This window comes from Schistocerca serialis, chromosome 4 (genome assembly GCF_023864345.2).
Source record: "Schistocerca serialis cubense isolate TAMUIC-IGC-003099 chromosome 4, iqSchSeri2.2, whole genome shotgun sequence".
Taxonomy (NCBI): domain Eukaryota; kingdom Metazoa; phylum Arthropoda; class Insecta; order Orthoptera; family Acrididae; genus Schistocerca; species Schistocerca serialis.
This window is the reverse complement of record NC_064641.1, coordinates 760036400-760059288: the sequence shown is the minus strand read 5'-3', so window position 1 is coordinate 760059288 and position 22889 is coordinate 760036400. Positions and strand designations below refer to the sequence as shown.

At 43.9% G+C, this 22889-nt stretch overlaps 1 protein-coding gene across 1 annotated transcript in view; it reads right to left on the bottom strand.

Moving 5' to 3' along the window:
• LOC126474750 (uncharacterized) overlaps positions 1 to 22889 on the bottom strand; it is a gene marked incomplete at its 5' end in the record, with an annotated part of 503945 nt that overhangs the window by 72488 nt on the left and 408568 nt on the right. The window contains one exon of the mRNA XM_050102226.1: positions 1171 to 1502. Coding sequence (XP_049958183.1) covers positions 1171 to 1502 — 332 coding nt within the window. The remainder of the gene's footprint in view (positions 1 to 1170; positions 1503 to 22889) is intronic.

Below are 22889 nucleotides of genomic sequence, written 5' to 3'. Positions count from 1 at the left end.
ACGAAATGGACAGTGTCTTGAAGGGAGGCTATGAGATGAACATCAACAAAAGCAAAACGAGGGTAATGAAATGTAATCGAATTAAATCAGGTGATGCTGAGGGAATTAGATTAGGAAATGAGACACTTAAAGTAGTAAATGTGTTTTGCTATTTGGGGAGCAAAATAACATGATGGTCGAAGTAGAGAGGATATAAAATGTAAACTGGCTATGGCAAGGACAGCGTTTCTAAAGAAGAGAAATTTGTTGGCATCGAGTATAAATTTAAGTGTCAGAAAGTCTTTTCTGAAGTATTTGTGTGGAGTTGGCCCTTGTATGCAAGTGAAACATGGACGATAAATAGTTTAGACAAGAAGAGAATAGAAGCTTCTGAAATGTGGTGCTATGGAAGAATGCTGAAGTTCAGATGGGTAGATCACGCAACTAATGAGGAGGTACTGAAGAGAATTCGAGAGAAGAGGAATTTGTGGCACATTTTGAGTAGAAGAAGGCATCGGTTTGTAGACAAATTCTGAGGCATCAAAGGGATCGCCAATTTAGTACTGGAGGGTAGCGTGGAGGGTAAAAATCGTAGAGAGAGATGAATACAAATGGTTAAAATGGCTCTGAGCACCATGGTACTCAACTGCTGATGTCATAAGTCACCTAGAACTACTTAAACCTAACCAACCTAAGGACAACACACACATCCATGCCCGAGGCAGGATTCGAACCTGCGACCGTAGCGGTCGCGCGGTTCCAAACTGTAGCGCCAGAACCGCTCGGCCACCAGCGGCCGGCTGATGAGTACACCAATCATTTTCAGAAGGATGTAGGTTGCAGTAGTTACTCATTGATGAAGAAGTTGCACAGGATAAAGTAGTTGCATCAAACCAGTTTCTGGACTCAGGACCACAACAACAATGGGGCTTCACCAGTCGAGTCCCTCTTATTGTCACCAGTTATTTATAGTTGCGTGAACGTACGTTCGTCTTTGTGAGGAAATGAACTGTAAACAAACATAGAGCGTGTTTGCGCCCTACCTGAGAGCCAGTTGAGGACCACAACAACAATGAGGCTTCACCAGTCGAGTAGCTCTTATTGTCACCTGTTATTTATAGTAGCGTGAACGTACGTTCGTCATTGTGAGGAAATGGACTGTAAACGACCATTAGCGTGGTTGCGCCCTACCTGAGAGCCAGTCGACCCCGCCGCCGTCCCAGATGCGCAGCCTGGTGGAGCAGCGCGGCGGCGCGGCCGTGGCGTTGCTGGCGGCGGCTGCGGCCGCCAGGCCGTGCGGCTGCAGCTGCGGCTGCGGCGGCTGCGCCGAGAGCAGCGGCTGCTGCGAGTAGGACACGAAGTAGAGCCACACCACGTCCTGCGGCTGGCCCGCGAACAGGTAGCGGCACGTCGTGTTGGGCGGCAGCGTGTGGCGCGGGCTGAGCACGGTGCCCGCGCGCCCGCGGCCCAGCGTCCACACCTCGTCGCTGTCGGCGCTGCTCGCGTTCACCACGAACTCGCACCTGCCGGTCAGAGTACTACGCTACCTGACCCAATCTGGAACTCCATTCACATATCAATAGAAAAACCTCGCTACTCGGTATTAGAATTTATTGAAAAACTAGCGGCCCATCCCAACTTCCCACTGGTAACCCTAAGCTTCTATGACTGCACGACATGTTTATAGACTGTCCAGTCACCTTAACGTGACCATCTGCCAAAAGTCTGAATAATCACCATTTTCTGCGCTGACCGCTGCAAGATATGCAGGAACACAGTAAATGACGTTATGGAAGGTACAGACAGGGATGTGGAGCCACGCCGACTGCAGCGTCGTGGCCTGTTGCGGTAGGTTTCTCGTCTGATATGTCTCACAGATACTTGGTTGGTTGGTTGATTTGGGGTAGGAGACCAAACAGTGAGGTCATTGGTCCCATAAGATTAAGGAAGGCTGGCGAAGGAAGTCGGCCGTGTCCTTTCAAAAACCCATAACGATCTCCATACATACTCTGCAAACCGTTGTGTAGTGCAAAGCAGAGGTTATTGTATTGTATTGTATGTTAACCGGGGACCTAAATACGACGGAGAGGCTCCGTCCCCGCCGCAGCCGCAGGCCACTTCACCCCTCCGCCGCCCCACGCCGAACTCAGGGTTATTGTGCGGTTCAGCCCCCGGTGGAACCCCCCCCCCCCCCCCCCCCCCAGGGAACGTCTCACACCAGACGAGTGTAATCCCTATGTTTGCGTGGAGAGGTGGTGTACGCGTACGTGGAGAACTTGTTTGCGCAGCAATCGGCGACATAGTGTAACTTAGGCGGAGTAAGGAGAAATGGAAAACCGCCTAAAAACCATCCACAAGCTGGCCGGTTCACCGGACCTCGATACAAATCCGCCGGGCGGATTCGCGCAAGGGATTAGGCGCTCCTTCCCGCCCGGAAAGCCGTGCGTTAGACCGCACGATCAACCGAGCAGAGGGTACATAGCATTGTACTACATGTTAGAGTTTCTTCCCGTTCAAATCGCATAAGGAGAACGGAAATATGACTGGTTAAATGCCCTTTGTGCCTGTTATTATTTGTCTAATCTTGTCTTCGCGGTCGCTACAATAGCCTTATGTAGGAGGCAGAAATATACAGGGTGATTCAAAAAGAATACCACAACTTTAAAAATGTATATTTAATTTATACATCATTACAAAGAGTATTTAAAAAGGTTTTTTTTTCACTCAAAAACAAGTTCAGAGATGTTCAATATGGCCCCCTCCAGACACACGAGCAATATCAACCCGATACTCCAACTCGTTCCACACTCTCTGTAGCATATCAGGCGTAACAGTTTGGATAGCTGCTGTTATTTCTCGTTTCAAATCATCAATGGTGGCTGGGAGAGGTGGCCGAAACACCATATCCTTAACATACCCCCATAAGAAAAAATCGCAGGTGGTAAGATCAGGGCTTCTTGGAGGCCAGTGATGAAGTGCTCTGTCACGGGGTGCCTGGCGGCCGATCCATCGCCTCGGGTAGTTGACGTTCAGGTAGTTACGGACAGATAAGTGCCAATGTGGTGGCGCTCCATCCTGCTGAAATATGAATTGTTGTGCTTCTCGTTCGAGCTGAGGGAACAGCCAATTCTCTAACATCTCCAGATACTAGTCCAGTTACAGTAGCACCTTCGAAGAAAAAGGGACCAAAAACTTTATTGGCTGAAATGGCACAGAAAACGTTCACCTTAGGCGAGTCACGTTCATACTGAGTTGTTTCCCGCGGATTCTCAGTGCCCCATATACAGACATTGTGACGGTTGACTTTCCCGTTAGCGTGGAAAGCTGCTTCATCACTAAACACAATCTTTGAAACGAAAGATTCATCTGTTTCCATTTGAGCAAGGATAACATCTTATCAGCTGCAGACAGTGCTTGAACCAATTTCAGACGAGAAGGTTTCATAACTAACCTTTTTCGTAGGACTCTCCATACAATTGACTGTGGAATTTGCAGCTCTCTGCTAGCTCTGCGAGTCGATTTTCCTGGGATGCGAACAAATGCTTGCTGGAGGCGTGCTACATTTTCATCACTCGTTCTCGGCCGTCCAGAACTTTTCCCTTTGCACAAACACCCATTCTCTGTAAACTGTTTATACCAACGTTTAATACACCACCTATCAGGAGGTTTAACACCATACTTCGTTCGAAATGCACGCTGAACAACTGTCGTCGATTCACATCTGCCGTACTCAATAACACAAAAAGCTTTCTGGAGAGCGGTCGCCATCTTAGCATCAACTGACGCTGACGCCTAGTCAACAGCGCCTCAAGCGAACAAATGTACAACCAGATGAAACTTTATAGCTCCCTTAATTCGCCGACAGATAGTGCTTAGCTCTGCCTTTTGTCGTTGCAGAGTTTTAAATTCCTAAAGTTGTGGTATTCTTTTTGAATCACCCTATATTTCTACATTCTACACTTAATAGTTCTTCCAGTTAGCCTCTCACAGGATAGTCTGAAATAAAGCATTCGCCAGCTCGGTTTCTTCAGTTTCTCCCATGGGTCAAATAATCCTGTGACCGTTCTTGAGGCCCTTCCACAATACGCCCAATACCCTCTGATAGACCACTTTTATATTGATCTGTCACTCTTCACCAACGTTGAAAGAAACACCAGTGACTTACAAATGGTCTCATATGTAGACTGACTGTTTTTTCCGGTTTCCTGCCAAAGACCAAAAGTCTGTAAGCTGTCTTACCTACAACTCATCATATGTGGCCATTCCACTTCATGCTCTGCAAAGTGTTATACCTAAGAGTAAGTTCGATGCACGACTGATTCCTTTTGTAATACAATGATAATCACAGGATACTAGTTTTGGCGCAGCATTCAGTCTTTACACTTCTGCACTCTTGAAGAAAGTTTGCAAACTTTGCACCGTTTTTAAATCTTATCAAGATAAGATTGAAGGTTTGTGCAGCTTTTTTCTCACAGTACTTCAAAATCCATACATATAATAAAAACGAATGTACGAAGGGTGTCCATTAAGTAATGTAACACTTTTTTTTCTGAAACTAGGTTGGTGTTACTGACGATTCCACTGAACCATATTATTCCCCACTCTTCTGGCTACAGAACCCTATTTTTGAATATAGTCTCCGTTCCATGCGGCAGCCTTTCACCACCTTATTGGGGGGGGGGGGGGGGGCTGTACGTCCACATGGTACCACTCTACTGGTCGACGTCAGAGCCAACGAGTTGCTGCATATGTAACCTCCCCATCATCAATGTACTGCTTCCCGTGGAGTGCATCCTACATTGGGCCAAACAAATGGAAGTCGGAAGGTGCGTAGGCGGCAAGGAACCAAGCGGGCGCACACCTTTGAGTACTCCTACTTGGTTGACGAGTGTTTCAGCACGACCAAGTGTTTGATTGTGATCCGTTGATCACTTCCAATCAGACTGTCCGCACGTTGCAACACTGCTGCGTATGCCAAACTCGCAGGTTTGCGCGACCTTGTCGCGATAATGACAGACGCTTCGCTCGATGACTCAGTGTGATTTTGTTCACTATCAGGTGTCTGTAGACCGGTTGCAAGGGCCTCTGCTTTTCCGCCAAATGAAATTCAACGACAGCTCTCTCTTAAGAAAACACCTCTGCTACAGACTTCATTTTGAAGGCTACGTATAACGCCACCACCTATCGGAATTTCACGAATCTGAAGCGGGAATATTTCACGATTAACTCTAAATTTTTCAACCGAAATTGGCCGAGATAAAAAGGTTTGTGTTATTTATTGAATGCTCCTTGTACGTATGTATGTCTGTGCATATGTATGTATGAATGTAAGCAACGTCTCACAATAAAACACCGACTGACTTTACGGAGGGGTTCCTTACAAAACAAGAAAAACATTATAGTAAACAAGAGCTCTAATGCAAATACCTTAAGAGATACGACCACTTGTTCATCTTCGAAACTATGAAACGAATCTCTTCCACTGCAAGCTGTTCGCTTTTCATATTTGGGGAGGAGATAGTATGAACCAAAACAAGAAAAAGTATCCAGCAAGCACGGGCAGTTGTTCAGTGGAAGAGATGTGTGTCACGGTAACGAAGGTAACAAGTGCTCATAGCTCTGAAAGTATGCATTTTAGACAGATGTTCAATGTTCAATAGACATTTTTTCTTGTTTTGGTCAATACTTCCTCCTCCCAAAGTACGAAAAGCAAAGGCCTTGCTGTGGAAGGGATCTGTTTCACAGTATTGAAGATGAACCTCTTGAGGCATGCTTTAGAGCTCATGTTTACTAGATTTTCTACTTATTTCTATAAAATGGACCTGTCTCTCAAGTTTGTCGGAGTGTCTTTTGGGACATCCTGTATGTGTATGTATGTTTCATACCTTCTCCTAAACCCATAGACCGATTTCAACCACATGTGGTGTACGTATTACTCATTATATGGAGAGAATCGCTGTGGAGTTAAAAACCACCTATCTATGAAAGGGGCGGACAAGGGAGTGAAAATTAATGTAGCTTATGAGGCATGATCGTATCGATCAATCCATCGCTAGTTCGCGGTAGTGTGGTAGCAGCTTTGGTGGTTTTCCAGCCGAGGAGCTTTGACCGGCATTAGGGCTGGAAGTTGAAATTCGCCGGCCGAATTGGAAGGAGCACTTGCATGGTCCCAGACCCGTTTATTTCGGCTGGCTGGAGCGATAGTAAACGGCTTTTGCGGAACATGGACCTCGTCCTGCAAGAACGGTATTTGGGTTAGCAGTGGTGGCGATGGGACTGGAAATTTTCCTGTGCCGAGCATGTGGAGGTCTTTAGCGACCTTTCGCTACCGATTCATCAAATATTTTTTGTGAGATTACTTCTGTGGTTTCTGCGCCTTCTTTTGTTAAAGTCGTAGTGCTGCGACTAGTTTCTTTTTCGTGGGTCTGCTGCGTTTGCTGTTTATGGGGTTCGCTCCGAAGGAACTGAAGTTTACCTTAATCGGAGGAGCTCTGTTTCGTTACAGACATTAATCGCAACTGTTTGTGAAATGCGTCAAAGTTCCGTGGTCTGTGTTAAGGAGCTAGTAGACTTACGTTAATCAAAATTATGTGTTTAAATTCTTCATATTTCGAGTGGCTTGCTGTGGACCTTGTTGAGGGCTGACCTGCGTATTGTTCCTCATTTTAAATACAGTGAAGTCTAATTTAATCAGAGTTTCTTTGTAGCGTAATCAAGTAAGGTAAGCATTTTCCAAACATTTTAGTGAGGCTAGTTCAATTTAATCAGAGTCGCGTTTCACCATAATTATTTTAGTTAAGTGTTTGTCAGACATTTTGGTGGGTTTGTTAATTAACTCATCCTGAGATTTTCAATGATAAATTCTGCTAAAATAACAATGTACTTCCCACTGTAGCTGTATTGTATTGCATCGAACTGGGGACCTAGAAAAGAAAGAGGGGCTTCCTCCCCACCGTAGCCCTCAGTGATTCACAACACAACCCCACAACAGGCTGCAGCAGTCCACTCACCCCACCGCCACCCCACACCAAACCCAGGGTTATTGACCGGGTCGGTCGACAGTGGACCTCCCCCCCCCCCCCCCCCCTTAGGAATGTCTCACTCCAGATGAGTGTAACCCCAATGTTTGCATGCTAGAGTAATTATGGTGTATGCGTACGTGGAGAAAGTTCTTGCTCAGCAATCGCCGACATAGTCATAGTGTAACTGAGCAGAAATAAGAGAAACCAGGCCGCATTCGCCGAGGCAGATGGTAAACCAACTTAAAAACCATCCACAGGCTGGCCGGCACGCCAGACCTCGACACTAATCTGCCGGGCGGATTCGTGCCGGGGACCAGTGCGCTAAGCAGTGCATTAGATCGCGCGCCTAACCGGGCGGGCACTGTCGTTGTTATGGGTAGCCTGGTAAACCAAGTTTCACATCTTAGATTTGGTTGTTAGCTATTTGAAACAGTGTAGTTTACGTTAGTAACAGCTGCCAGATTCGTTACTTATGGGTTGCGTCTTACTGCAGAAAATGATGTCAGTGAGTTTCAATAATCTTCCATTTCAAAATAGCGTCTAATGACTGTTCCTCCAGCATAATCAGTACAAGTAACTGTTCGCCAATTAATTTTCAGGGCACATAAGGTTTTCACATTCCTGTAATAAGAGTGCTACCCATTATTAAGTGCTTTGTTGCTTATCAACATATTCGCTGACTAGATGGATACGTGTTTTTTATTAATCGGTGCTGCGTGCACACTTAGAATTTGTCCGGGTGCGCGAACCTTCGGGTAAAGTCTGGCGCCGGCGGGCCAGCGCTGCGGCCGCGGCGACATCGAAACACATGGAGCAGAAGCACCTGGAACCCTCCGCCTCTCATCGCCTTGACGCTTCAAGACATTACGACGCCACGGCTATATAGAGCCCACCCTGCTGTCGCAGTAATTCAGTGTGGATAGTTTCATTCAGTGCATGCTGCAGACGTGTTTAGTGTTCCGACTTCAGTGTCTTGTGGACTATTTTATATGACTTTATTTTATTAGTTTACTTTAATGAATTAAGTTTGCAATGGATACATTTTTTACCAAAGAGGCGCGCTTGCAAGTTGATGATACTGCAAGTCGACCTCCAACAATTATTGTATTGTCAATTGCTTCGTCGTCTTCAGGCGAGAACCGTTCACAGCCGAAAACTGGACAATCCGGTAAGAGAAGATCATTTCAGAAGTCTTGGTTGATCAAATATACATGGCTAGAATATGAAGCATCTACCGAAAAAGTTTTTGCAAAACCTGCAAAGAGGCAGATGCTAAAAAAAATCTATTACAACTTTCTTCAAAAAAAGATATTCTAACTGTAAAAAGGCTTTGAAAAAATTCCGTCTTCGTGAAAATACGTTTACGCATAAAGAAGGTGTTCTGAAACTAAATTCTATCACTAACCAAAGTGTGGCCTCCCAACTGAATGAACAGTTAGATAGTGATATGAAGAAACCCCTTTTAGATCTTCAGAAAATTTTTACTACCAAGCAATTTCTATGTCGACAAGGACTAGCAATTAGAGGGAACGAAGATGTAAACTCAATTTTTTCTTTCAATTGTTGGAACTCTGAAAGACTGAAATACCTCAAAAAATGGTTCAAATGGCTCTGAGCACTATGTGACTTAACATCTGTGGTCATCAGTCTCCTAGAACTTAGAACTACTTAAACCTAACTAACCTAAGGACATCACACACATCCATGCCCGAGGCAGGATTCGAACCTGCGACCGTAGCACTCCCGCGGTTCCGGACTGGGCGCCTGAACCACTAGGCCACCGCGGCCGGCGAAATACCTGAGTTTAAAGATTGGTTAGGGCGTTCGGGGTATAAGTGGACGTCCCGCGATATTCAAAACGAGGTCATTGATCTACTAGAATAGTTTGTGGTGAGAAGGTATTGGCTGCAGTTAAGAAGACTGAACACTTTTCTATTATGATTGACGAAACAAGTGATTCTTCGATTCATGAACAAGAGTCAGTTTGTTTCATACTGTCGATGATCCCTTAATCATCAATGAATACTTTATTAGCTTATACGAGACCCCCAACACTGAATCACGAACTCTGTTTAGTATTTTAAAACACGTTTTTGCTCGTCTTGATTTGTCAATGGATAACTTAAGAGGACAGTGCTATGATAATGCCTCGAATATGAGAGGTAAGTTCAACGGAATAAAAAAGTTAGTTTTGGATATACAATCAAAAGCACTTTATGTGCGCTACACACCAAGGACATAATAAACACCGTAAGGGAATCCAACAAAAGAATGGGACTTTTCAGAAGCATATGTTGTGAGAGCGCCAACGACCAAGCTTGTCTACGACCCCCTTTCCCGATTCGATGAACTATGGGAGCTTCTAGTATCTTGAGAATATAGAAAACATTGAAAGAATCTGAAGCACTTCCAGAATTTTTGAAACGTTTTCTGCAGAGGACAAAACAGAGGCAGGTTACAAATGTGCAGTCTACCTTGAGTCAATGTTACAATTCAAGACTATATTTCTTTTTAGGTCTTTATTGCCATGCAATGAACCCAGCAGAGAACGTCAATGAGAAAATTCTACGCCCTCACCTAAGTGTTGTTGATCTGGAAAAAATGATTATAAAGAATCCGCCTCGATTGCAAATAGAAATCGGATGTTGACCTAGGTTTCGGCGCGGATAACCACGCCTTCTTCGGAACACACATATATGAGGGCTTGATTTGTATATTGATCGGGAGGCGTGATAGTTTTGAACACTTTTGAGGATTTTGTTTAAAAGAAAAACCTTCACAGGTTGATGATCCTTCGCTTCCTCGGAATCGAAGTACACCAATGAAGTATGAAATAACGAAGCCAGATCACTGTACACTTTCAAAACCCCAAAGGAATACTACAAAGTTATTTACATTGAAGTTTGTGAAACGGTGCAATCTTGCATTACTGAGCGGTTTTCTTCAACTGGACTCACACAGGTCATTGCAGTTGAACAAGAGTGCATGCTTTTAGTAAACAGAGGTGAAACAAATTTGGAAAAATCAATTGAGTTTTTCAAAAATGACCTCGACATTGAGAGACTGCGCTTACACTTGAATACGTTAGCCGATATCGCTAATAAAAAACAACTGGTCTTAAAAAACATGCGTGATGTAAGAAAGTACATTACACAAGAGCCTGCAGTTGGATAAATGTTATCTAAGGTAGTGACGTGCATTAAGCTTTTCCAGGTAGTTCCAATCACGGCAGCAACAGCAGAATGGTCATTTAGCGACCTTAGACGCCTGAAGTTGTATCTCCGATCAACAATGGGACAAAAGCGATTGAACAACTTGGCTGTTACTCATGCTCACCGAGATGTTTTGGATGAACTGGATATCCGACCAGTCATCAATGACTTCAAATTCAGTAATCCAGTCTGACGGTTGACATTTGCACCTTTCTAAAGACACTGTAGTCCTAATAATGGCATTTACAGCAGTATTAAAAATCTTTATAAAATACCGAATAAATACATAATGTTAAATTTTAAGTTTCGAAATATTTGTACCAGTTTAGTACTGTATTACTATAGTACTGAATTAGTTATTTTCAAATACTTAAATATTTTTAGGGTGTAAGACCCAATTAAAACTCGCTATTTACATACTATTTGGCTGAAAGTATTAGGCATACTGTATTAACTTTATTAACTGTATTAGAGCATTAACTTTGAGATATTGTTTTCATTTAATGAACCCTGAGCCTTATTCAAAGTTAGCTTAAATTAACTGCTTCACTTATTAATCAAAGTGCTGTTGCTGTGCGACAGCAATATTTCATATTCTTTTAATTATAGTTTAGGATTTATTTAAATATAACTTCAGTATTTTTAGAGCTATATATTCGCTGCTCTGTAATAGTATGCCAGCATGTTTATTACGTAAATTAAATTAGCTTTTTACGAAAATACCTTGCGTTCTTATTTTTTGTTTTTTTTTTCCAGAGGCAAAAAATGTGTCAGGCTTTTCGAGTTTCCCGGAGTGTCGAGAGTCCAGTTTTCGGGGTTCTAATGTTGGTCATACGACTCCAAAATGGTTTAAAAAACTTTAAAATTTACTATTTTTCATCTAAAATGTAGAAAATTTCCCGAGGTAAGACCCCCACAATACTTTTTATAAGTTGGCGCCCCTGGACGAGTTCACATCCTATCCGTCGGGTTATCCCATCTTGTAAGTGTTAAGGTCTTCATTGAAACTTCCTGGCAGATTAAAACTGTGTGCCCGACCGAGACTCGAACTCGGGACCTTTGCCTTTCGCGGGCAAGTGCTCTACCATCTGAGCTACCGAAGCACGACTGACGGCCGGTCCTCACAGCTTTACTTCTGCCAGGTTTTGATTATTAATATGCACCTTGGCTAATTTCAGATACCTGTTACTGTTTGACAAACTGCTTAGTTTCTTCATTGCTTGAAAGATCTTTTTCTGACGTCAATTGCTAATGTTATCTCACCCTTAATATTTGACCAGTTGTTTAGTTTCTTACTTGTTTTTAAAAGCTCTTTTACTGATGTAGGCCGGCCGGGTTGGCCGAGCGGTTCTAGGCGCTACAGTCTGGAACCGCGCGACCGCTACGATCGCAGGTTCGAATCCTGCCTCGGGCATGGATGTGTGTGATGTCCTTAGGTTAGTTAGGTTTAAGTAGTTCTAAATTCTGGCAGACCGCTGCTCGTGGCACGGACGGCCACTTTGGACTGGGACCGGCTGTGGGACGAACTACAAAACTTGTCAGGACAATACAGTGCAGGGGTGGGAGTGGGGGAAAGGAGGGAAGAAAGTTTGAAAGTGCCTATTGAAAAACAGATGGGAAGAATTCTAGGCTAGGTCTCGGGTGTTGGTGGTTGCCACGCACTGCTCCAAACTTCGTCTTTTGTTATTCTTTTGGTTTTACTAACACGCGCAATTAGCGCTTTTGTGAAATAAAAATGTTGCAAATAAGAAGACAGGGTAGTGTAAACTAACATGGTTATGGAGAAATAAAAAGCGTAATTAAAGGCAGTGAGTACCCATATTGTAAGTGACTCCCCGAAGCTGGGACAATAACTCTTCAGCATTATACAGGGTGCTCTGAAATCCCCCTTACAAACTTCTAGGACTTGTAGAGGGGACTGAGTAGACGATATTTTGAATTTGAATTGCCCGAAAATGTACCGTTTCCGCGCTACAGCCACTTGAAAACATGTTTGCTACGTAGGTATGCAAGGGTAGTCAGACTGGGAAGGGGGGGGGGGGGGCGGGGGGATGCTTACGTTCGATCGTCTGATGTCATTTGACGTCTATCCTTCCTACTGATCTGATTCGAGCTTCATTCACGTGTCTGTGAGTGTTAGAGCAACATGGCAGAGTACATGTTTGCAGAATACATCAACATCTGGACCAGAAATTCAGACACAAATGGATAGGCCGAAGTGGTCCAATCGTATGGCCTCTACGACCACCGGATTTAACACCATTAGACTTTTTCCTCTGGGGTCGAATAAAAAGTTTGATCGGTGCGTGATAGCCGCGCGGTCTCAGGCGCCTTGCCACGGTTCGCCCCGTCGGAGGTTCGAGTCCTCCGTCGGGCATGGGTATGTGTGTTGTCCTCAGCGTAAGTTAGTTAAAGTTAGATTAAGTAGTGTGTAAGCCTAGGGACCGATGACCTCAGCAGTTTGGTCCCATAGGAACTTACCACAAATTTCCAAATTTCGAAAAAGTTTGGTTTACGAGACTCTTATAGAGACAGAAGAAGTTCTGGCTTCACTAATTGTGATCACTGCGACCAGATGCGATAGAACATGTGCACCACATCATCATTCGTAGGTACAATGTATGCACCGAACTTGGTGGTCGCCACATCGAACTTACTCGTAGTGGACCGGAATGCTAACCTTTCTTTGTAAAGGACAAAAACAATTCAAGTTTAACTGAAAACAACAGTGTTTGTGAAAACTGAATAAGCTGAGTTGTTGCTTCTTAGTTTATTAATGTGTGGAAGTGTAAAACAAATGACGCACTAGCTTACGCCTAATAAATGATCAACATGCTTTCAAATGGTTGTAGCACAGAAATGGCAGGTTTCTGGACATGGGCTAAAAATAAAAACAGTCCTAGAAGTTTCTAAAGGGAATTTTGACATTATATAATACTTCTCGCGTTAAGCTGGAATCCGCGTTCGACTCCCGGCCCCGGGCCTGGCACAAATTTTCACCTATTGCCACTAATGCTCTTAGGCTAAGTGGCCAGCAATACTTTAACTCAGTACGCGGGCCTTTATGTAACATTATATGTGGGGAAAAAAAATATCCTAGTTCGTGTTCCAATATGGAATGGTGCGCCGGAGGAGCGACTCTTGTTAGTTATGAGCCAGAATCTTGCTACTCTTATCTCTATCGTCATACGTGAAGGAAGCAATATGTTGGTTGAGTCTTCTAGGAACATACGCTCTCGGAAGTCTAGCACGTCTGTTGTAGCGTCCGTCACTCGACTTGAATGAGCATCTCTGTGACATTTCCGAGCTTGCTAAACGAACTGGAGACGAAACACGCTGCTTTGTGTCTTCCTTATTTATTCTATGTATTCTTCATGCCAAGTGTGGCGGCGCGCTCGCGTAATCCGCCACCACAGCATTTGTATCCGGCGCCTGCCAGCAGGCAAATACGAACACATCGGGCCGCTGCCAGCGGCACCTCTTCCGCTTACATATTCTCCGCCGCACCCAGATGTTACCGAGTTACACCATATCCGTGCAGGTGTGCATTCAGTTTTCAGTGATGGGACTATGTACCTGCACCGTTAATAGTTGTGTTGATGTTTGTCATTATCCGGCACGCACGTATTAGCTGACATGATTTTTTTATCTAGCGGTTGTCAATAAAGAGTGTAGATACAGAGTACGGGTCCTAGACTGAGCGGCAATATTCAGGTACGTCGAACCACCTTCGTAGATGTACCAGACTTCCTGCCTTTCCGTATGCATACTTCCAAACACTTAATGGATGTGTTTAGATTGACTTATTGGTAATCCTTAAGCCTAAGTTTACGCAATATACTAATAAGCGAAAACATTATGACCATAATAGCTTGTTTGTCCTTCTTTGGAACAAAATACATCGCTGATTCTGTGTATCAGGGATCCGACAGTTTGTTGGTACGTTTGTGGAAATATGTGACATTAAGTGTCTGCACACAGGTCGTGTACGAGGGTGAGTCAAATGAAAACCTTAATTTTTTTAAAAAAAATATTATTTTTTGTGCAGAACTGGTACAAAGCTGTATCACTTTTCAGCATAATCTCCCCCACGCTCAATGCAAGTCCTCCAGCGCTTACAAACTGCATAAATTCCTTTAGAAAGAAATTCTTTTGGTAGTCAGCGCAACCACTCACGCACCGGGTGGCGTACCTCTTCATCAGAAAGGAACTTCTTTCCTCCCATTCCGTCATTGAGTGGTCCAAACATATGGAAATCGCTTGGGGCAAGGTCCGGTGAGTATGGCGGATGAGGAAGACACTCAAAATGCAAGTCTGTGATTGTTGCAACTGTTGTACGGGCAGTGTGGGGCCTTCCATTGTTATGTTGCAAAAGGACCCCTGCTGACAGCAATCCACGTCGCTTTGATTTGATTGCAGGCCGCAGATGATTTTTTAGGAGGTCTGTGTATGATGCACTGGTGACAGTGGTCCCTCTAGGCATGTAGTGCTCCAAAATGACGCCTTTTTCGTCCCAAAAGAGAGCCAGCATAACCTTCCTAGCTGATGGTTCTGTTCGAAACTGATTTGGTTTTGGTTGATGAGGAATGACGCCATTCCTTGCTCGCTCTCTTCTTTTCCGGTTGGTGGAAGTGAACCCAGGTTTCGTCCACAGTAACGATTATTGCAAGGAAGCCATCACCTTGTCGCTCAAAGCGCCGAAGTAGTTCTTCACAAGCACCAGCACGTCGTTCTCTCATTTCAGGAGTCAGCTGTCGTGGCACCCATCTTGCAGACACTTTGTGAAACTGGAGCACATCATGCACAATGTGGTGTGCTGACCCATGATTCATCTGTAAACATGCTGCAATGTCATTCAGTGTCAGCGGTTTTCCTTCACTATGGCTTCAACTGCTGCAATGTTCTGTGGAGTCACAACTCGTTGTGCCTGACCTGGACGGGGAGCATCTTCCACTGATGTCACACCATCCTACTTCCTACTCCATTCGTAGACTTGCTGCTGTGACAAACATGCATCACCGTACTGAACCTTCATTACTCGATGAATTTCAATAGGTTTCACATCTTTACTACGCAAAAACCTAATAATAGAACGCTGTTCTTCCCTGCTGCAAGTCGCACCTAACTAACCTAAGGACATCACACACATCCATGCCCGAGGCAGGATTGGAATCTGTGACCGTAGCGGTCGCTCGGTTCCAGACTGTAGCGCCTTGAACCGCTCGGCCACTCCGGCCGGCTATCACGTGTCTGGCTCCGAGACACGAACAATTATACTGCTGAAAGGTGACATCGCCGTCGGAGAGGACATCATACGTGAATGGATGCAGGTGGTTCATAGCTGTCAACGATTACTACCACAGATCCCATGCAAACGCAGGAGAATGTCTCCCACAGCGTAATAGTGCTCCAGCCAGCCTGTGTCCGTGGCGCGCTGCACGTTTTGAGCTGCCGTTCACCTCGATGACGCCGTTTATGGGGACGAGTAGTGTAGCAAAAATGTGATTTACCCGAAGAGCCGGCACGTTTCCATTGATCGACGGTCCTGTGCCCTGTGCAATCGTAACTGACTATGACGTTGGGTCAACATGTGAACACGTAAGGGTGGTCTGCTGTGTAGCTCCATGTTCAACAATACACGACGAACGTTGTGCTCCGAAACACTACTGCGTGCACCAGGATTGTGTTCCTTAGGCAGAGATGTCACACATCACCATCTATCCCACTTCACAGAGCAGTAAACCCTCCGAACTCCACGTTCTGTGAAGGGTCGTGGACGTCAAACCATTCAGCGTGTAGTGATAGTTTCACTGTCCTTTTACCTCTTTCCGTAGACGCTCACGATAGTATCACATGAAAATTCGTCCAGCTTCCCCGTTTTCGAGATACTCGTTCCCAGGCTCTGCGTAATAATAATCTGCCCATTGTCAGAGTCGCTTATCTCAGTCGATTTCCCCACTTGCAGCCCGTATCTTCGCTGGGGTGATCCCCCGTGTGTGTCTCCTCCGCCTCCATACTTCTGTTACCGCGTCACTGCCCGCGACGCCACCAGGCGATTTCCAACGTAGCGGTGCGCAATGGTCATAATGATTTGGCTTATCAGTCCCATTCGTCGATGACTGATCGACGGATAATCCATGAACGTAGTGTCGACTCTTTGCAGAGCCTCTCGTTACTCCAGAAAACTGTACAGCGCTATGACTTCTCTCAGTATAGCAACGAACAGCCTCATGGTGCTTACGACGTTACACACTGAATAATTTGCATATACTGAGTAACCTGGAATCAAACTCGAGAAAACGGTGGTTCACATGCCCTTCTAGGTACAGTCGTGCTGAAAAGTATCCGAACGACCTGAATTGCATTTCGCCTGATTCGAATGCAACCCACATAGCGCAGCTGTCTAGCTGGTCCTCTATTCGCCCATCGGTACAGTCGTTTGACTATTGAAAATGGTTCAAACAAGTCACCACTAGAAAACACTGCTCTGTATCGCAATAACTCAAGATGTAAAGTAATACCAAGGTACTACAAATATCAGGGAACATCTTATCACAGATAAGACGGTTCTTCAGGCTTGTAAGCTCACATTTATTGCAATAAATGACATACATGAAATGTTACCACTCTCATTATTACGTCAGATAGGAAATTCACGTAGTAAGTTCGTCGTATTCATGATTTCCTCTTCAAAATAACATACCGTACTTATTATTTAACACAAAATGACACTAAAAATTTAAGTTATTCACGAGCAGCTAGTTGAGAATATGTATGAACTTCAAATGACACGACGAACCGCCTCGTTCTGCATATGGATTCAAAGCCAGGTCATGCAGACTAAGCAAAGACTTCGTAACTGATGGAAACTAACAGCCATTCCTGACTAGGCATACAGAGAGTGATATACCTCGATTTTAGACAGTATCAGTTAGCAAATATCAACTTTAAATTACATAACGTAAACATTGTTAACGGACGCGAATTCCTACCCAGCATCTATTATCCTTGTTAACGAACTACGAGAGATGTTAAATATTGTTTCTTCACACGTAACTTACTTGAAATGCCGTGAGGTAAAGCTTTGTGTTGGACAGGGATTCGAACTCAGAACCTAATTGGATGGTCGTCGAAGCACCATCAACTGTGACATATCGGATTTTTTTCGGCAGTAGCTAGATGTTTTAACTGAAATGACGAGACGAAGCATTAATTTTTTCTTTCCCAGGACTCCAACCTGGCACCTATCGCTGTTATATTCTAGAGAAAACGAACGTTAAAAACGGGTTTGTTACACCAGCAGCGGCATGTGATCATGTTTGAACTAGAAATAATATGACGAAGAGCTCAGTGATGACAAGGAATCGAGCCCCACACATATCGTTGTTGACTGCAAACAAGGAGACGTCAGCTACCGAATTTTTCTCAAGCAGCAGCTCGGAATAACATCCTTGAATTTACAATGATTTCGCAAACAGTTCTGTGTCTCACTAGGACTCAAAAACGTCAGATACCGTTAGTGTTGACAACGAATGAAAATACATTAAAAATCAAAATTATTACCCACCAGCAGATAGGTCTTATCATGCTAGAGCTTGATAATACATAATGAAAGCTTTAGTGCCGGGCCACGATTCGAACCCTTTCACGAGCAATATGTGGAGATGTTGAGGAATCTGCAGTTTTGAACAAACAACAAATTTCAGTCGAGCTGTATTGTCACGAAGGGATCAAATTCCGCGTTAAGGTCGGTCTGAGTTGCGTTCCCAGACAGAACCTATTTTATCGACATACAGAAGCTCAAATAAAAGATGGAATAAGTGTCCTGTGACCCTACATAGCGTTTGTTTCGTCACTAGAAATAAATAACTAGTATAAGAAAGGTTACTGTTGATAGAGTTTCTACGTGTCGCGACTCCTGATTTTATTGTGGTTCAACCTAACGTCTACTTGGTAGAGGAGGAATATCATGTTTAACATGAATGTCAGACCACAATGCCATTATACCTTCTTCACTTGGCGTAGCCAGAAGAGAACAGAATCTGTCTCTCCTTATCAAAAATCATCAGCAGAAGTTAGAATTTTTCTTTTGGGTTTCCTTCCACCCCTTCAACCCGTCCTTTACGCTCGCCAAGTGTTGCCTTCTCGGCCCGGCTTCTCCGCCTTTAAAGAATGATTGTAACTTGATGATGTGGAAACACGCTTCTTCTGAACGACAAACGAAGTATGCCCCTTCTGTTGCCTTTGTTTGCAACATTGTTTGAATAAAAATAAATGTAAATTCCATTGAGAAGGCAGTCACATAATTGTTATGGAAATGTAACTGCGTCTGTAAATTTCGTTTTCCGTGCGTGGAAAAATGGAAAGAAGCAAACTCATTATTGCTGATAAGTAAAATTCTCTTCTTCAGAAAGGTAATGAATTAAAGTAGGCTTCTGCTGCTTGATTTTACACATAAGTAACATAAATATATCTTCCTGTGAAAAGTAGGAGTGAAAGAAAGAAACTAAGTAAAGGGTAGATACCAGTTTCATCACTGTGTCGTATGCTTCCCTCAAAACAAAGTAATATATACATATAGGCTTAACTCGTTTATATTTATTATCTCCTCTGATTACTTGCTGTTGGATATCCTCCTCTTGCTACGTGAAGTGCAACCTTGTACCACAAAGCATTCGTCTAATATACGAAATGCTTCGGTGGATAATGTAAATTGCGCACTTCTATTGATTACAGTATTGTTTTAGTTAAAAAATTTGCGTAGTTTTCCTTGTATTTTTTAGTACACATCAACTTTTGGTGCTCAGTTGTAAGGTATACCCAGAAGTCCTCCCTATTGCTTGATTCTTTTGTTAGGATGTAATGCACCGTTTGGCCTTTCAACCAGTTGATTGCGTTTCGTTTTATTTTAGGGTAAGGTATACTGTCAGGGTTAAAAATGCAGCAGGCGTAACGGCGTTAGGCGTAGTTCTGCTGACGCTCGCTATCTTTTGTCTTATGTAGAGCCATATGTCTTTTACCTTGTCACACAACAATCTATGCTCTTCGGTATCTGGTATATTACATAATGTACACAGCGGTGACTCGGCCAATCGAATAGAGTGCAGTTTAGAGTTCGTCGTAATTTTCCTGTTTACAGCATAGTACCAGGTCGATCTAACATACGTTGGCAGGTTTCGGCAGTGAATATTTTGCCATATTGTTTCCCAGTTATAACAAGGATACTTTTGTTCTACGTCGTTTTGGGTTTCCCTTTCATCAAGTTATTGTAAAGTTCTTTCACTTTCATGATGTCTTTTTCAGGGATCCTTGCCTGTATGTAGCTGTATTCCACTAAAAAGTATTTCAAGTGGTATAGTCCGTTGGGTATGTGTTGGACATTTATAGTTGTACTGATGTCAGCAGGAGCTATTTCATTTAACAAATGTGCAGCAAGGGTGCCACGTGGTTCCTTCCATTGTTTGTATGTGGTTGAAAGGTATAAGGCTTGCGCTTTTTTGCTGATATCGGTGAGATTTAACCCACCGCATTTCGTAGGGAGCATCAGAACGTCATATTTGACTTTGAAAATATGACCGCGGCTGACAAAATGTCCTAGTGCAGATGCGATACTTTTCGACAAAGGCGCAGGTGGTGGCAGAACTTGTGCTACGTAATTAACTTTGGATGTGATGTATACATTTGCCACTATTACTTTCTGAAGTTCATCGAGTTTCCTAATACTATTTGCTTGTACAGAGGCGCGTATGCTGTTAAGTAATTTTCGATAATTCGCAGCAATAGTGTGCTTGATATTTCTTTTAAAATCTATGCCGAGACATTTCATGGTTTCAAGCTCGCGTAACAGACCCTGCGTTTGCGTCCCAATTCCACGGCCGATGTTGAAAATCCCCGACTTTGTTCTATTTAGTTTTGCACCAGATGCCTGTTCATATTTTGTTACTATTTGTAGTGCGCTCTCTACTTCAGTGCCATTCACGACTAGGAAGCCAACATCATCAGAGTACGCCTTGCACACGATCTTTTCTCCATGTGTTTGTAGCCCTTGTAGATGTTTCATAAGGGAGGCAAGCAGGGGCTCGATGGCGATGGCGAAGAGTGCCATTGACATTGGACACCCTTGCCTAATGGAGCTGGTGACGTCAATCGGGCGGCTAATGTGCCCATTGATGACAAATCTGGCTGAGTTGTTTGTTAATGTATTTCGTACTACTGCTATGAATCTAGGAGGGAAGCCCATTGCGCCCATGGTCCGAAGGAGAAAACGATGATTTACCCTGTCGAATGCTTTATCGAAGTCGAGTGAGATGAGTGCACATTTTACTTTGCAGACGTCGGCCGTTGAGATTAGGTCCCTGTAATCACAAAGGGTCTGGAGAATTCTTCTATTTTTGCCCACACTTGTTTGATAAGGGCCAGTGACGCTGGTCATTGTGGTTTTCAGCCTGCGAGCGAGGATGCGGCCAAAGATTTTGTAATCACTGTTTAAAAGCGCGATTGGCCTCAGAGCGCTTACAGTTTTCATGTTGGTGGTTTTTGGCACTAACACTACGAGTCCTTCACGAAATTCTTTCGGGATGTCATTTTCAGGGTTTAGTAGTTCGCTGCAGATGAGAGTTAACTTAGCTTTTACGAGGTCACTAAATTTTCGATAAAATTCTGCCGGAATTCCGTCTGCCCCTGGAGCCTTATTTTTCATGCATCCATATATAGCTTCTTCGACATCTTCTTCAGTCCCTTACGAGATGAGAGTTTGTGCTTCCGCGTGGCATACTTTGCCCTGGAGGTTGATCGTTAACTCGACTTGAAGCTGTTCGTCAACTGGTTGACTAGACATTAAGGATTCAAAATGCTGTACGATTACCTCTTTAATCTCTCTCTGCTTCGTCAGCTTCCTTCCATCATCAGTTGTTATTTCAGAGAATATCTTGCGAGACGCCCTTTTTCTTTCACGCATGACATGATAAATTGAAGTGACCTCGTGCTGTGCTATATTCTGGGCACGCGACCGTATTTGGTAGCCTACCAGTTGTTTACGCCGAAGAGCCCAAATTTTTGCTTTAATTTTGTTAATTCTTTCGTAGTTGTCCACAACTGTTGCATCGGACTTGTACAAATCCCTTAGACACTGAAAGTAGAAGTCTATAGTTGATTTGTACCAAAAGTTTTTGTCTTTTGAGTAATTTATGAAAAACCTCCGTATTTTAGGTTTGGCATGTTTCAGCCACCAGTCAGTGCCAGCGTTGTACGAGCTAAATTTGCTTTCGCACTCTCTCCATAACGTGTAAAATGCCTCCTGACGAGCTTGGTCTTCCAGATGTGACACGTTGAGCTTCCATGTACCTCTACCTCGGTAGGTCCCTTGTTTTGTCAGCTTGATTGTGCATATGTACGCAGCGTGATCCGAGAAAACGGTAGGCCATATTTCGGACTGCAAAATGTGGTGTTTCAAATTATGAGTTACATATATCCTGTCTAGACGGCTCGCCGAGTGACTTGTGGTGTGGGTGAAGCCAAGGGCGGCACCGTGCATATAGTCCGATGAGTCTATTAGTCTTAGGTCATTAACTATACGTTCCAGTTCAGTACACTTGTTGAAATTGGGAGTTTGGTCTTTGGCATGCAAAACACAGTTAAAATCTCCTCCCAGGATAAGGTGTTCATATCGAGTTCCAAATAGTGGGACAACTTCTTCTTTAAAGAACTCCGCTCTGCGGTGCCTGTTGCTGGATCCTGAAGGGGCATATACGTTAATGACTCGTATTTTGTTTATTGTGGTCGCTATGCCTTTACTGTTTGATAGTTTTACCACATCTTGGACTACTATGCCCTCCTTTGCGAGCAGAGCTGTGCCCATTTCCGTTCCATGCCCTGGGTTTATAATGGCGTTGAAGCCAGGTACGTTACCGAGCTCAATGTCTGTCACTTCTTGTAAAAGGATAGTGTCACTGTCAGAAGCATGTATAAAATCTTTTAAGTTCTGTAATTTAAAGGAACTATGAATCTTATTAAGGTTTACTGTAGCGATAATGTACGCTTGTAAGTCAGACATTGGTCGTTCTACTTGATCAAACTTTAAACAACATTCTTCCGTTTTGTCTCGCAAGCGTCAGCTTTAAAACTCATTTTAATAATATTCACCGGTAGCAAATGTTTCAGTGGTGTGTCCTTGGTCTTTAGAAAGTTCGTTCACGGAGACGTCTTCGTTGAAGAAATCAGCCACCTTTGGGGCTGGAGTACAGTCTGTTTTAGTTTCTGAAACTTCTGTCATTTCTTCATCCGCATCGTTATGATCGCTTTCGTCTGCCCAGCTGGTTGACGTTGTCATCGTGGGTTGGACGAGTGAATCTTCAGGAGAGTGACTCGCTTCTTGAGGGTGGGTGGGTGCTTTCTTTGTTAGCTTTCCTTGGACGTCCCGTTTTTCCAGCGCAGAAGGGGAACGCTCCTCAGGAACTGGTGACGCTTTCGTGTTGCCAGCCATCTGTTGGCTTAAGCTACTACCTATTTCCTTTGCTTTTTGTCGGAGTGTAGGAGCTGTCTCCTCTGCACCTTTGCGCGCCAGCTGGCGTTTCTTTTTTTTTCTTGGGAGAATTGCCTCTCGACGGACTTTCTTCAGTATCCAAGTTAGTTTCGCTTTCCTGCAAGGTGTGACGATCTTCAACTTCGGGCGGATCTG